This window comes from Caretta caretta, chromosome 3 (assembly GCF_965140235.1).
Source record: "Caretta caretta isolate rCarCar2 chromosome 3, rCarCar1.hap1, whole genome shotgun sequence".
Lineage (NCBI taxonomy): Eukaryota > Metazoa > Chordata > Testudines > Cheloniidae > Caretta > Caretta caretta.
Window position 1 is genome coordinate 17,047,713 of NC_134208.1, and position 14,703 is coordinate 17,062,415.

General features: G+C 42.4%; 1 protein-coding gene across 1 annotated transcript in view; it reads left to right on the top strand.

Annotated features, from left to right (window-relative positions):
* Positions 1-5,102: 5,102 nt before the first annotated feature.
* OPN5 (opsin 5) overlaps positions 5,103-14,703 on the top strand; it is a 36,196-nt gene continuing 26,595 nt past the window's right edge. Inside the window, exon 1 of the mRNA XM_048845673.2 lies at positions 5,103-5,254. Coding sequence (XP_048701630.1) covers positions 5,125-5,254 — 130 coding nt within the window. The 5' untranslated portion in view covers positions 5,103-5,124. The remainder of the gene's footprint in view (positions 5,255-14,703) is intronic.

Consider the following 14,703-nt stretch of genomic DNA (forward strand, 5'->3'; position numbering starts at 1 on the left):
ATATACATATGTTGAATTCTGATTTGGGATCCATAGATAATGAAAGGTTTCAGAGTAGCAGCCGTGTTAGTCTGTATTCGCAGAAAGAAAAGGAGTACTTGTGGCACCTTAGAGACTCATAAATTTATTTGAGCATAAGCTTTCGTGAGCTGTAGCTCCCCTGATTGTCCAACAGGTACACACCTAGGAGTTAAAGCAAAAGGACAAATGAAAAGTATATAGCAATAAAGATAGTCTTTTAATTATTTATTTGTGTTTCTAAGGCAGGTACTGGCAATGGCTAGGAGGAGAGGTGCACATCTGTGAGAAGGAGGATATCATATCTCATACTGATATGTTTGAACCTCTTCCATAAACTCAAGGCTGGTGTGTAGGAATGCACCTCTTCTACAGAAGAAACAGGGCCCCTTTCATTCCTATGGTCTGTTCCTAACTTTGAGATAATTTCCATCTGGCTTCTTGCCTACCAAGCTTATCTTAGCAAAAAACAAGGTTGTCCTTTGCTTGTTCTGCTTCTTAGCTAATATTGTTCACTATTTGCTAGGCCTCTGTCTTCTTGACCAAACTCTGGATTTTGGGCCTGTAAAAAGAGCGGACACAGTCTATATATCAGGTTGTAACATAAACAGCATACGGATTTTAGCCCTTCACGTTATTACAACAATCTATAACTCCTCCCCTCCCACAGCTTTTTTTCCCTTTCCCCCTGTGCCTGGAGAGATAATGGGCCACTTCACTTTGAATGGTCCCTTGAACTATGTATTAACTACTTATTCTAAACAATCTGTTCCATCTTGTATTTAGCTGTGACTGTATAATTCCCAGATCTGAAGATGAGCTCTGTGTAAGCTTATCTCTCTCACCAATAAAAGGTCCAATAAAATATATTCTCTCACCCACCTTGTCTCTCTAATATCCGGTAACTAACATGGCTACATCAGCACTGCATGGAACAATGGAAGATATCGAATTTTGCCATCTGAAGCAATGTTCCCTATAATTTTTCACAGGCCGTGTTCACAAAAAAATTATTCTGTGCAAATTATTGTGCTTCTATGCAAATTTTTGTGCATGCAGTGTTTCGCCGTGTGCATGAGGTTTAGGATCTGTGTGCATGCACACAGCTTAGAGGGAACAGTGATCTGAAGTAGAAATTCCACAATATCAAGAAAAAGGAAGCAAAACTTAACAGCGACATCTACTTACTAACCAAATGTAGGACACAAAACATCATCCGCAGGGGTTTCACCTTCTATAACCCTCTGATCACTACATACAACTCCAAATATGCTGAACAGCTCTGCAAAAGGACTTCCACAAAACTGAGGAACCACTTACTGCATCTCAGATACTCCAGAAGGGACCACCTCAGACAGGAAATCATCACACAATCCACGCACTGGAAGAAAAAATCAGGAAAGATACCTGGAAATCATGCAAGAAACCCAAAACAGTTATCAAAAAAACCTGAGGATACCCAACTAATACAAAAACAAAAAGTGGAACCAACTACAACTTAACAGCCCACAGAATACCACCTCCGGGAGAAACCATGGCACCAGGACCCACCACATGGACACTACACGACACCCCAACATCATCAATGTATCAAGACTACCTGAAATGGGGTTGGCACCCACCTCACGTGACCGTCCCCTCTGGTTGGGTGTGTCTGCATTCTTTCAGTTCTGGTGACCCTTTTTGGTGGTTCTCAGATGTTTTTTTCAGCAACTCAGCCCTCCAGCCAAATCACACACATTGTCTGTATGTGAACCAGAACATACCCCTTCTGAGGGATACTGTCCACCCCTCTGGTGATGGTATCTTTATCCCTCCCTGGGCTCAATCTTTAAGTAGCCCTGGTATGGGGCTGTATCCCCAGAGCTTCCTCCCTGGAGACAATATCTTCCCGTGGCCCTCCCCGGGCTCAGTCCTTACTCAGTCCCAGCAGCCAGCTCTCTCGCTCCCTTGGTCCCTGTCAGCAGACTGTTTTTGGTCCTGCTGCTCTTCCAGCCTGCCAGGCATGCAGTCCTTTCTTCTCCAGCTCCAAGCAGCAACTAACTATTGCTGTGTTCTGCAGCTCCTTTTATAGGGCCCTCCTGGCTCCTGACAGTTCCAGCAGCCCTTGTGATTGGTTGCTTCCTCACAACCACTCTAGGCCCCTTGGAGAACCTCTCCATTACTTCTTTCCTGGGATGGGTATGGCAGAACCCTGAGGCCTCCAACAGGGGGCCTTTGGGCCTACTCCACCCCATTACATTACCCCTAACCAGCATTGCTATCTGTCTCTCCAAGGGACTGAACTTCTGCCCCTCCACAGAACCTGATACCATACAAACATATTGAGAATTAGAAGAATTCTTTCACCGACTCTGCCTCAAACAATTTTTACACAAAAATGACACCACTGCGCACAATTACCACATCCTCACGAACAATCAGAAGAAAAAATAATCATCTGACTGGATGATGGAACTACAGTCTGGATCATTACATTGATTGCTTCAGGAAAAAAATTGACTATGAAATCCTTAACAAACATCACATCCACCACAACCTCTCCACAGTTGAGACGACAGCTAGACAGTCTCTGAAATCCAACTACCAAATAGGAATCAAACCAGCAGACAAAGGGGGCACCATCATAGTCCTCAACTATGATGACTATGTCAAGGAGGCCAACTGACACCTCTCATAGAATCATAGAATATCAGGGTTGGAAGGGACCTCAGGAGGTCATCTAGACCAACCCCCTGCTCAAAGCAGGACCAATCCCCAACTAAATCATCCCAGCCAGGGCTTTGTCAAGCCTGACCTTAAAAACCTCAAAGGAAGGAGATTCCACCATCTCCCTAGGTAACTCTCCAACATCACTTACTAAAAAGAACTCAAAGAACACCCCACACCACAATTTACCAAGGAATTTAAGGATATCATCAAATTCTTCCCCAAACAACAAGAGAAATTTTATATTCTCATTCCCTGTGAGCTCATCCCAGGGAGTTTCCACAGACTTTCCAAGATACACAAACAAGGAACCTAGGCAAAACTATTGTATCTGTCCTCATCACTCTTACTGAAGGAATATTGACAGGTTTCAGAGTAACAGCCGTGTTAGTCTGTATTCGCAAAAAGAAAAGGAGTACTTGTGGCACCTTAGAGACTAACCAATTTATTTGAGCATAAGCTTTCGTGAGCTACAGCTCACTTCATCGGATGCATACTGTGGAAACTGCAGAAGACATTATATACACAGAGACCATGAAACAATACCTCCTCCCACCCCACTCTCCAGGTTTTTGAAGAAAATTTCCCAATCAGCTCTACTTATTAGGTAGATTGACCATGTGCCTCTGGAACTATGGAATGATCCTCGTTTCCTAACTTTGTGTCCGGTTTTGCAAAAGATGCTGTCCTGGCTTGCTTTTTTTTTCTTCTTTTTTTAAACTCACTGCTCTGGCCACTGGTGAGCTGAGACAGTGAAAATAAAAATAGGCTGACTGAGCCCATGATCAGCCAATCAGCCTCTGTCAGGCATGTCACATGTTACCATCCTGCCATTCCTCGGGTAAGACTTCCTGGTCAGCCCCCTTTCCCATGGGACCCTGAGCCAGCTTTCCTCCAGAAATGGTCTGAATCACATAGTCTATAGAGCATGACATGAGGCAACCGCATGGATCCTCAGAACAAAATTGGCTTTTTGCCCTTGATTTCCTGGAATTTTCCATTTGCAGTTGATTTTTTTTTCTTCCTTAGCTTGGCCTTTGCTTTCTTCTCCTTCATTTTGGTGATTGAGTATTGGCTTCTGCCATAAGGTAGGTTTGGATGGCACACTAAAGGTGGCCAGGTTCTCAAGCATATTTCTGATTTTCTCAAGTAGGGTGGGTGTTCCTAGCTCAGGACTTGGCACTAAAAAGATGGTGCTTGCAGCTCCAAAAGGCATTGAGAGTGCAGTGGTTTTGGAGGGCTGCAGTGCAGAGGCCAACTCTGAGGTATCATAGAATCATAGACTATCTGGGTTGGAAGGGACCTCAGGAGGTCATCTAGTCCAACCCCCTGCTCAAAGCAGGACCAATCCCCAATTTTTGCCCCAGATCCCTAAATGTCTCCCCTCAAGGATTGAACTCACAACCCTGGGTTTAGCAGGCCAATGCTCAAACCCCTGAGCTATCCCTCCCCCCCAAAAGGTAGCTCGATCCCAAATTATTAAGGGCTTTAATATCTAGAACCAGGAACTTGAATTGGACTCAGTAACCCTTTGAGATGCCGGGGTAGGGAATATATAGTCTCAATGGGGCTATTACATCCACATTTTTCTGTAGAAGCTTTATAAGCAGAAATACCCCTGCTTTTCCTTTTAGCCTGAAATGCTTTTGATGGACATCAAGTGAGGGACCCAGTCTTGGACTGTCACAACATAATGGATACGGAAGTGAAATCTGACTTTCAGAATAAAGCTGCTACAACTCCATTTTGCATTGTGCCTTTCTTCAAATCTGTGTTTTGAATCTGCATCACTCACTCACTGAGCCAGCCTCTCTGTGCCTCGGTTTCCCTATCTGTAAAATGGGGATGATAATGCAAACCTCCCTTAGCAGGGAGCTCTGAGATGTATGGATAAAAAGTGCTATACAAATGTGAAGTATTATTTACTAAATATGGCATGTAAGTAGGATCAATACTATGGTTTTTGCATCTAAAAGGAGCTGCCTATGTGAAAGTGCTTGGATCAAGAGTTGTAAGAGTGGTTGAAGGGGCAGATGAGAGTCTATTGCCACATGAACAGAGGGGCTGGAGAGTAAAGACATTGCTCAAGTATATTACATTGCTGAGACCCTTATAAGTACTGTACCTACATACATAGAGAAAGTCAGGTAGTAACTTGCAGCAAGACACTGGAGGAGGGGGAGGGTTGAAAGCCAGGATTGAAAGCCAGGAGTACAATTTTGAACTGGACCCTGAAATGAAAGGAGAGCTGGTAGACCATAGATGGGGATGGGGTGATGTGGTTGCGCTCTTCTGTATCTAAACAAAAATTCCATTGTGATTCCTGGTGGCAATTCTAATCTCTTATGGATTCCATTATTTCACTTTTCAGACACTGCTAATCTGTACGTGAGTGGCATGGCATCAAATCACAGCACTTCGCCCCAAGATGACCATCTTCCTCATTACCTCCAGGATGAAGACCCCTTTGCATCAAAACTCTCTAGGGAAGCTGACATAGTAGCTGGATTTTATTTAACAATAATTGGTAAGGCTCTTTAATTATTTTGTTAATGGTGTTGTAAGTCACTACATGGTCTGTCAGGCACCCGCAAAGAAGGCTGCAGCCAGTCATGTTTGTGGTGCACCAGATAGAAGAAGAAAAGATGTAGTGGGATGGTGGGTGGGGGACTTAAGTAATAGGAACATGGGTATTGCCAGACTGGATCAGATCCATGACCCATCTGGTCCAGTATCCTATCTGTGACAGTGACCAGTACTAGATGTGTCAGAGGAAAATGCAAGAAATCCTTAAAGAACAATTATTCGGTAAACTGCTCATAGGAGTTGCTTCCTAGCCTCGGACAATTAGTGGCTTCTGCCCTTATAGCATAGGAGTTTATACCGCTTCCATTTTTAAAAAAGATCTATCTAATATAACTATATGGATAATGAGAATAGCCACAAACACCCAATCATATTTCAGTCTTGCTAAGCTCTTGGTCTCAGTGATCCTGCATGTCAATGAGTTCCATGTGTTGAGGAAATACATCACTACATGCATGGGTTTTATATTTATTGTCTTTCATTGCATTTCCCCTTGTTCTATTTCATATTGCATGTAATACCAGGGGCTCCCAATTTACCTTCTTTATAATCATTCATTATTTCATATATCTCTATCCGACGCTCTCTTATTTGTCTCCTCCCAAAACAAGCTTGATATTTCAATCTCTTCTGCTATGAAAGTCTCTTCAAGATTTGAGTAATTGTTGTTGCCTTTCTTGGCACCTCTTCTACCTTTTGTTATTCAGTAGTATAATGTCACTCTATAAATCAGGGGCATATGCTCATATAGAGTGCTGTGTTCAGAATGTGTTTCCTGGTTTCAGTAACTGAACCCAGTATTCCATGTGAAAGGTACATCATTGATTTACACAGTGACGTTACACTATTCTCAGTACTCTTTTCCTGCTCTCTATGCAGCCTAGCATTTTGTTTGCTACCCCCTGCTTTTTTCTTTCCTGCTGCTGTGTAAACAGATGTCTTCAGTGAGTTGTCCAAAACAAACCAACCCTCAGGTCTTTTTCCTGAGTAAGTTACGTTGACTGAGATTCCAGGAACTATGTAGGACTCAGAGTAGTTGAAAGTATTCCTTTCAAAATACATTGTCTTGCCTTTAAATACAATAATTTTTAAATGTAGATTTCAATATATAAACTTGAAAAGAAACATCTCTCGCAGGCTCTAAGCAGCTTTGAGAAATAATAAAAAATACAATCAGAGGAAGACAAAGAAAAGCAGTAGTAAACTCTCTGCATAAAAGAAACCAGGCCACATAACCAGAATTTCCCCACCTCAGGTCCCGCAAACCCTAATCCTTTACAAATAAAACTTGAGTGGAACCTTTGAAAGTGTGTGCCCACAAAGATGGCCTTTGCATGTCATACATGAATGGATGCACTCTTGCCAAAGTATAGAGGGCCAGAGAAGTGTGGGGGGCCCTTAAAAGTGGCCTCTGTGAAGAAGCAGAGCATTGTGTCTTTAGTATAAGTAGGGAATTACTGATACTAAAGTAGAGTGATCATCTAGTCATTGGGATATTAAGCAAGAAACGCTTCAAAAAATTACTGTTAACGCCCACGCTAACTCTGAAACCAATGGTACAAAAGGCTTGGTAATCTTGAGTTAGTGAAAATGCTGCCAACACACTGTCTACTAGGCCTCTGAGCTTCTGATTATGTTTCACGTAAACAAACAGCGAAGTTAGATTAAAGGCATAAAATACTCTTGCTGGATGGTTGCAATGTAACACTTCTTTATTTCTAAGAATTCAGAATAACACAGAAGAACCCCAAACAGAGAAAGACAAAGCAGACTGCTCCCTAAAATAGAGAGGCACAACTCACGCACCCCGCCCTCAACTCTGATCCCAGCCATACTTCCCTGCAGAGCCCCCTGCCTGCAAGAAGGACCAGGAAAACCACTGAGAATTTAAAGTGATAGATCACAGTTCTAATAGTTTTCAGTACACCACCCTTCTGAATTCAGACTCCTTCTGCTCTGATACTATAGACCCCAGTGTTCATGAACTTGATTCCAAGCATGTGAGCTTTCAGTTATGCGGCTGAGGGGGATTAAAAAGTGTTTGGCTCTACAATCTTGTCCAAAAAAAGGAGGTGGTTGGTGAGGGCATTACAGAGAGATTGTGGGGCTCACAAAGATCATGAAAGGAGCCATGCTAGGTGGTCCTCATCTCCTTTTGTCTGGAGACAGTGGGAAGGGTTCCTCAACCAACCTTTTGTACAGTATAAAATGGTTTTGATTTGATTCAAGGTTTGAGTGAACCTGGTTTTGTTGTAGCTGATCTGGTTAGCTCATCATCATAGGAGACTGCAGTAGACTTTTGCTTGTATTAAAATACACAGCGTCTCATGTGTCCATGTTTATGTGGAAGATAATCATTTAATGACATTCCACCAAATTCACTCTAATAAATCATTCTGAGCAAATCTTTATTTCTCATGCCAGCCATTTCCCTGTACACCGCTTTGTGGTGTCTTTTCCCATGGTATAGCAGTACTTTCAAAACAAAAATAAGGACTATAGAGACATAAGCCTCCCTCCCCGCATAACTTGACCCCTAACCTAAATAGAGAGTGCATATCCCCAGCACATTGCAGAGTTCAGCTTTGCAGATGTGGAAGAGGGGAGGCTATTGTTGGTTCAGTTGAGAGGGGTCTGTGAGTAAGTGCATCTTCTGGCTGAAATCTCAGTCCCTCAGAAGGGTTGCTGGTGCAGTATTTGGCAGTGCCAGAAGAGGATTGTGATAGTGCCCGAAGGTCGTGACCTCGTTCTAAAAACCTGCAAAGGGGATTTCTTTAAATTTGCCCATAGAACCTACAGCTGACCAGAACATTTCTGACCTACGTCTTCCCTTGAAAAAATGCTGTTTTGTTGTAATTGAAATATTTCACAGGAACGTGTGGATTCCTACAAAACTTTGCTTAGAAAAAAATTGAAATGAAGCACTTTGGGGATGTTGAAACATTCCATTTCAACATTACCAGCGTGGAACATTGTGATTTTTCATTTTAAAAAATCCCCTTTCATTTCAGAATTTATTTTATTTTATACTTTTTTATTGTTTTTTTTAAATAAACAGTCAAAATCAAAACAAAGCATTTTGACTTTGGTGGGGGGGAGGGAATTTCAGCTGAAACTATTTCCCAAATTTGACCTGAATTTATGAATAGTTTTCATCAGCCCAAGATTGCATTTTCTGGAGAATATACTATTTGTCCCAAAAATTTTGCCCAGGTGTAGAAAGAATAGCTCTGAGGTTTAAACTATAGTATCTTAATGGCAATGTGTACTAACTCAGATGACAGTAATGATTATTTAAATGTCAACAATTGGGTAAAGCATATTAAATAGTGATTGGTAAACAGCAAGGCAACCTGTTATCCTCTCCATTGGTTTACAGTACAAACGGCCTCTGAAGCATTAAAGTAAATCCTCTGAAACATCTGGTACTGGCCATTATCAGAGACAGTATATTGCACTACATGGATCAATGTTCTGATCTACTATGACAATCCCTGTATTTTTGTTAATAGCAATGCTGGTATATGGGGTCACGTGTATGGATAAATAAAAACCATATTGCCCACCTCACCATATTTGACATTAAATAATTATTATAATGATTTTGCTTGTAGATGAATGTGTTTTCTGATTAGATGATCTTTGCCCAATTATTAAAGTGTTAAATTAGGAATTTCACTTGTTCATAGTATGGACTACATCTTAATAGGCATATTCTAGAGGACTGACGTCCCCTCTCATTCACCTTTAGACTGCCTCTTTTCTGCTTCACATTTACACAATGTCCTCGTAGCAATTGCAACCATTGCTTACATATAAAAGAAATATTAAGCCCGCTAAAATCTGTTCAAAACAATATAATGCTTTTAATACACTTTACCAGTTGCAAATAAGGAGAATCCATACATGCAACCAGCTAGCTCTCACACAGATGGAGAGCCACTGCCTTATGTAATTGCATTATAAGTTGTACAATACTTCATAGTGGTTTTTAATATTTTATTTTTCTTGAAAAGTATTTAGTAAACACATGCATTTTGTCACAATGAACAATTTGTATCTGCTGAATGTAGCCCTTTCCCTGTTTGAGAATTGTCACAGTTTGAAGTAAATAAAACTATTTGACATACAAATGCATTTTGGCCTCTGGGTTGTTTGTGTTCTGCTAATAATGAGAAGTCACCTGAGTTTTGTTGTTTGGAATTATCTATTCGAGAACTGTGATTGGTCACCCAAGTCCCATAGTATTTTGAACAATTTTGAAATTTAAATACCTAAATTTATGCACCTAAATCCATAGCTAGGCATCTAGTAAGTAGCCTGGCTTTCTGAGTTGCTGAGCACCCACAGTTTTCATTGACTTCAACTAGAATTGCATGTGCTCAGCACCTCTGAATACTAAGTCACATAGGTACCTAAATATCCCAAAGCTGGAATTTAGGGTATGACTGTTCTGCAATCAGGGGATGTGACTGTAGCTTATGTAGATATCCCAGAGCTAGCTTTAGATATCCCAGAGCTAGCTTTAATCTACCTAGCTCTGGTACTGGAGCAGTAGCTGTGAGAGTAATTACCCAGGGTTCAGGGTGGACTTGTACAGTTCACGCTGAAGTGCATGCTGCTGCAGGATCAGTATCATTGCTGCAATACCTGAGCTAGCTAGATGAAAGCTAATTCGGGTATTGTCAATATGAGCTACAATCACACTCCAGGATTGCAGTGTAGATACATCCTTTGAGGGCTCTGACACTCTGACAATGTGAGGCAGCAGCTTGGAAAGGGTTAAGGCATCCCTGACTACCTGGGTGGAATGTATAAGGAAGAGGAAGCTGGGTCCAGTGGCCCTTCCAGGTGCTGAAGTAGATCCAATCCCTAGAGTCTCCATTTGCTGCTACTTGTGTTTCTTATTGTCAGTGACAGAGCTGAGAAAAATTTGAATTTCCATCCTGTGGGAAATTCCTGCATATTGACATTTGTTTTTGTCTCAAATTTTGAATTTTTTCACAGAAATGAAAGTCTGAAAAATCTCAATACAGAAACGGGGAAATGATTTGTTTCGGTTTATTGAAATGGCTCAAAACACTTTGTTTCAAGTCAGTTCAATATTGAATTGCATTTTTGAAAGAGGCACATGGCCTATGTTCATATCATGTCTAGCACAATGGGGCTTTGATCCTGATAGAATTTCTAGATGCTACTGAAATACTGTCACTGAAAATAATGACTTAGCACTTATTAGTCAGCTGTATCTGAAGTAAATTTATTGGAATTACTTTTGGATTTCCAGCCTGTTGAAAATTATTGGAAAATATCAGGAGATGACAAGTAGTTTTGAGGGGTTTGCCAAAAGTTATCATTTTATAGCACCACAGATGATATACATAATTTCACTAGAGCTACAATGTAAAAATAGGTTTCAGAGTAGCAGCCGTGTTAGTCTGTATTCACAAAAAGAAAAGGAGTACTTGTGGCACCTTAGAGACTAACCAATTTATTTGAGCATAAGCTTTCGTGAGCTACAGCTCACTTCATCGGATGCATACTGTGGAAAGTATAGAAGATCTTTTTTTCATGCTTTGTGTGTATATAAAAAGATCTTCTACACTTTCCACAGTATGTATTCGATGAAGTGAGCTGTAGCTCACGAAAGCTTATGCTCAAATAAATTGGTTAGTCTCTAAGGTGCCACAAGTACTACTTTTCTTAATGTAAAAATAGGCATAAAAAGGAGTAAGATTACATGTAAACAAAACTGAAGTAAAATCATTCACAAAACCGCAAGGAACACGTTAGTGGGAAAACAGGATTTTTGTATCTTCCTATAATTAAGAATAAATTCCTAGTAGGAAACTATGGCGACATAACATTTTAAGATAATCAGATTTCTTATTTTAAAAAACCCTGTGTGTGTGTGTGTCTCTATATAATTGTAAAATTATTATTATTACAGAACTACAGGGCAATATTGATGGCTGGATGTCATGACTGGGAAAAAGGAAATGAAAGAAATTTACTTTTGTCTTCAATTCTGAAAGTGGTTAGTTTCATGATCATTCATATCTATTATGATCTTGAGTTCCATAGTCTAGGGTCCAACTCCTGTCAAAGTTCTGTCTCATTCATCCAAGAACCTCCCCAGCATGGGTGCTGGAACTAAGGATGCTGGGTGTTCCCGCCTCCCTGGCTTGCAGGGGTTTCCATCATTTGCAGGGTTTACAGTTTGGTTCAATGGCTCTCAGCACCCCCACTATAAAAATTGTTCCAGCACCTCTGTTCCCTGGTTGGATGATGGTTTCTTTGTTCTTGTTGAACGTAGCTATCATGGGTTCTCTGAGAGGAAATGAGCAATTCATTGGTGGCATTGGAGACTACTTGTGTTTTGCTAGCTTTTCAATCATATTATTTAGAAAATGCGGGCTAGATACATGATAATATTTTGCAAGGTCTCTAGCATCAGTCAATGGTCTCTTCGGTTTTGGTGGAACTACTGTATGTTTAGGAAGTGTGGCAGATTCCTCTCCATAAAGGAGATGTTGATAGTCTTTATTAGTAGGATCTCGGTTATTTTCTACTCTTCTACCATGCAGGAGAGGTGGGAATCAGAATCAAGATGGTGATCCTGATTCCTGTTGGTGTCTCCATGGCTTCTGTTTGTTTGAATGGGCTAAAATCTTGGCAGAAGGGCAGTGTGATTCTGGTTCTCTGACTCGCTTGTTATCTGCGGTGGCCCATGAAGCCATCCTAGATGTGAGTGATCCTGTCGGTGAAACAAGATTATAATTCCTTGCAGCAGTAGGTGCTGTATTCTGGGACTGAATGGAGGCACTTTGAGTTTGCAAAGCTATTTATGGTCTGATAGACTTTGCTATTTCTATGGTGGAGGACTGTTAAGCTCTTTGTGCCTCTTTCATAAAAATGACACAAGTTTGTAAAATTTGTTTGTGGTTTTCTGACACCAATACTCAAGGTTTCTTCTTTCATGATCTTCTTTCACAAGATATCCAGTTAGGACAATCTAGATGGGCAGTCCAGCTCTCTGAAAGACCAGATGGCAAGGAGAGGCTTCCCCTTTAAGGGATCACATATCCCACAGTGTCAATATCAGTGAACTTAGGGTCAGTGATGAGCTACCAAAATCTTAACAACTGGTTCCCTCCTCACCCCATGAGGGGGTCGTGGCCTACCCCACCCCGGGAACCCTACCTCATCTGCCCCCTTCCCCGTCCCCTGACTGCCCCCGGAACCGGGCAGGAGGGTCTCATGGGCCACCGTAGTGGGTGCCCACCCAACCCCTAAGAGCCAGAGGGCCCGCGAATCAGCTGTTTGCACAGGAAGCCTGGGAGGGCTGAGAAGCAGGCGGCAGCTTCACACTCAGGCCCAGGGAGGTGGAGGCGAGCTGGGGCAGGAAGCGGTTCCCCTGCGCGCCCCCCCCCCAGGGTTACCTGCTGCGGCATCGGTGGCCCTCCTCGCGCCCCCCCCCACCGCAGCTCACCTCCACTTTGCCTCTGTCTCCACCTCCTTGGGACTGAGCGTGAAGCCGCCGCCTGCTTCTCAGCCCTCCCAGGCTTCCCGCGTGAACAGCTGATTCGTGGGAAGCCGGGGGGGGGGTGAGAAGCAGAGCGGGGCGGCGCGTTCAGGAGAGGAGGCGGAGCGGACCGGGCGTGGGGTGGGGCCAGGAGCTGCCAGTGGGTGCTCTGCACCCACCAAATTTTTCCCGTGGGTGCTCCAGCCCCTGAGCACCCATGGAGTCATCGCCTAAGGCACCACGTTTGGCCAGCTGTTAAATTTAGAAGCCCTTTTAGAACCGGTTGGGGGGGTTCAGAACCGGTTTGAACCCGGTTGGGGGTTGGAGGGACAACCAGTTCTAAAAGGGCTTCTAAATTTAAGAACCGGTTCCAGTGAACCAGTGCGAACCCGCTCGAGCTCACCACTGGTGAGGGTGATGGTAGAGTGGCAGCTCCAAGACAAGGCTCTGTGAGTCCCCAGCTGGTGAGCAGAGAGAGATTATTGGATTAATAATGGATAAAAATCCTTTCACCTGTAAAGGGTTAAGAAGCTAAGGTAACCTTGGTGGCACCAATGAGAGGACAAGATACTTTCAAATCTGGAGTGGGGGAGAAAGGCTTTTGTCTCTCTGTCTGTGTGATACCTTTGCCGGGAACAGATCAAGGATGCAAGCTCTCCAACTCCTGTAAAGTTAGTAAGTAATCTAGCTAGAAAATGAGTTAGGTTTTCTTTGTTTTTTGGCTTGTAAATTTGTTGTGCTGGAGGAAATGTGTATTCCTGTTTTTTTGTCTTTTCGTAACTTAAGGTTTTGCCTAGAGGGATTCTCTATGTTTTGAATCTGACTACCTGTAAGATTATCTTCCATTCTGATCTTACAGAGTTGTTCTCTTTTCTTTTTTTGTTCTTCTAATAAAGTTCTGTTTTTTAAGAATCTGACTGGGTTTTTTGGGTCTTAAAAATCCAACGCTGGTTTGTGCTCATCTTGTTTATTCTCAAGCCTCCCCAAGAAAGGGGGTGTAAGGGCTTGGGGGGATATTTTGGGGAAATAGGAACTCCAAGTGGTCCTTTTCCCTGATTCTTTGTTAAAGCACTTGGTGGTGGCAGCGTTTTACCTAATCCAAGGAAAAGACTTTGTGCCTTGGGGAAGTTTTAACCTAAGATGGTAAAAATAAGCTTAGGGGGTCTTTCATGCAGGTCCCCACATCTGTACCCTAGAGTTCAGAGTGGGGAAGGAACCTTGACACAAACAAAACACACAGTGAAGTAAGAACTGATGTGTTTTAAGTTCTGTTTGTTGGTGTTTTAACTCTAGAGTTAACCATAGTGAGCTAAAACACATTTCAATGCTTCAATCATTGTATACACTAAGTGTTCTAATCCTGTGTCTTTTCCCATTGTGAGCAACTCCTCTGGTGCTGGAATCGATGAGAAATGAGTATTTTTTGTACTGTTGGACATTTCTGTTAAGGTTACAGCTGGGTGAAAATTTTCAGTTGGAACTTTTTTTCAGTGAAAAATGCAAATTCAGGACAGCCGAAACATTTTGCAAATCCATGTCTGTCGCAGGGCAGGGCTTCTCCTGAGCTTCCAACACTAGCTGCCTTGCCCTGTCTCCTTTAAGAAGGTTTATTCTCTTAAAACAGGCAAGTAAACCAATAGAAAACAGTCTTCGAACTTACCTTTTTTCTTTCAGGCTTCAGATAGGGTTGCCAACTTTCTAATAATGGAAGTCTGAGCATCCTTGCCCTGCCCCTTCTCCAAGGCCCCGCCCCCACTCACTTCATTCCCCTCCATACGTTGCTCACTTTCCCACACCCTCACTCACTTGTTCATTTTCACCAGGCTGTGGCAGGGGGTTGGGGTGAGGGATCCATCTGGGGGTGT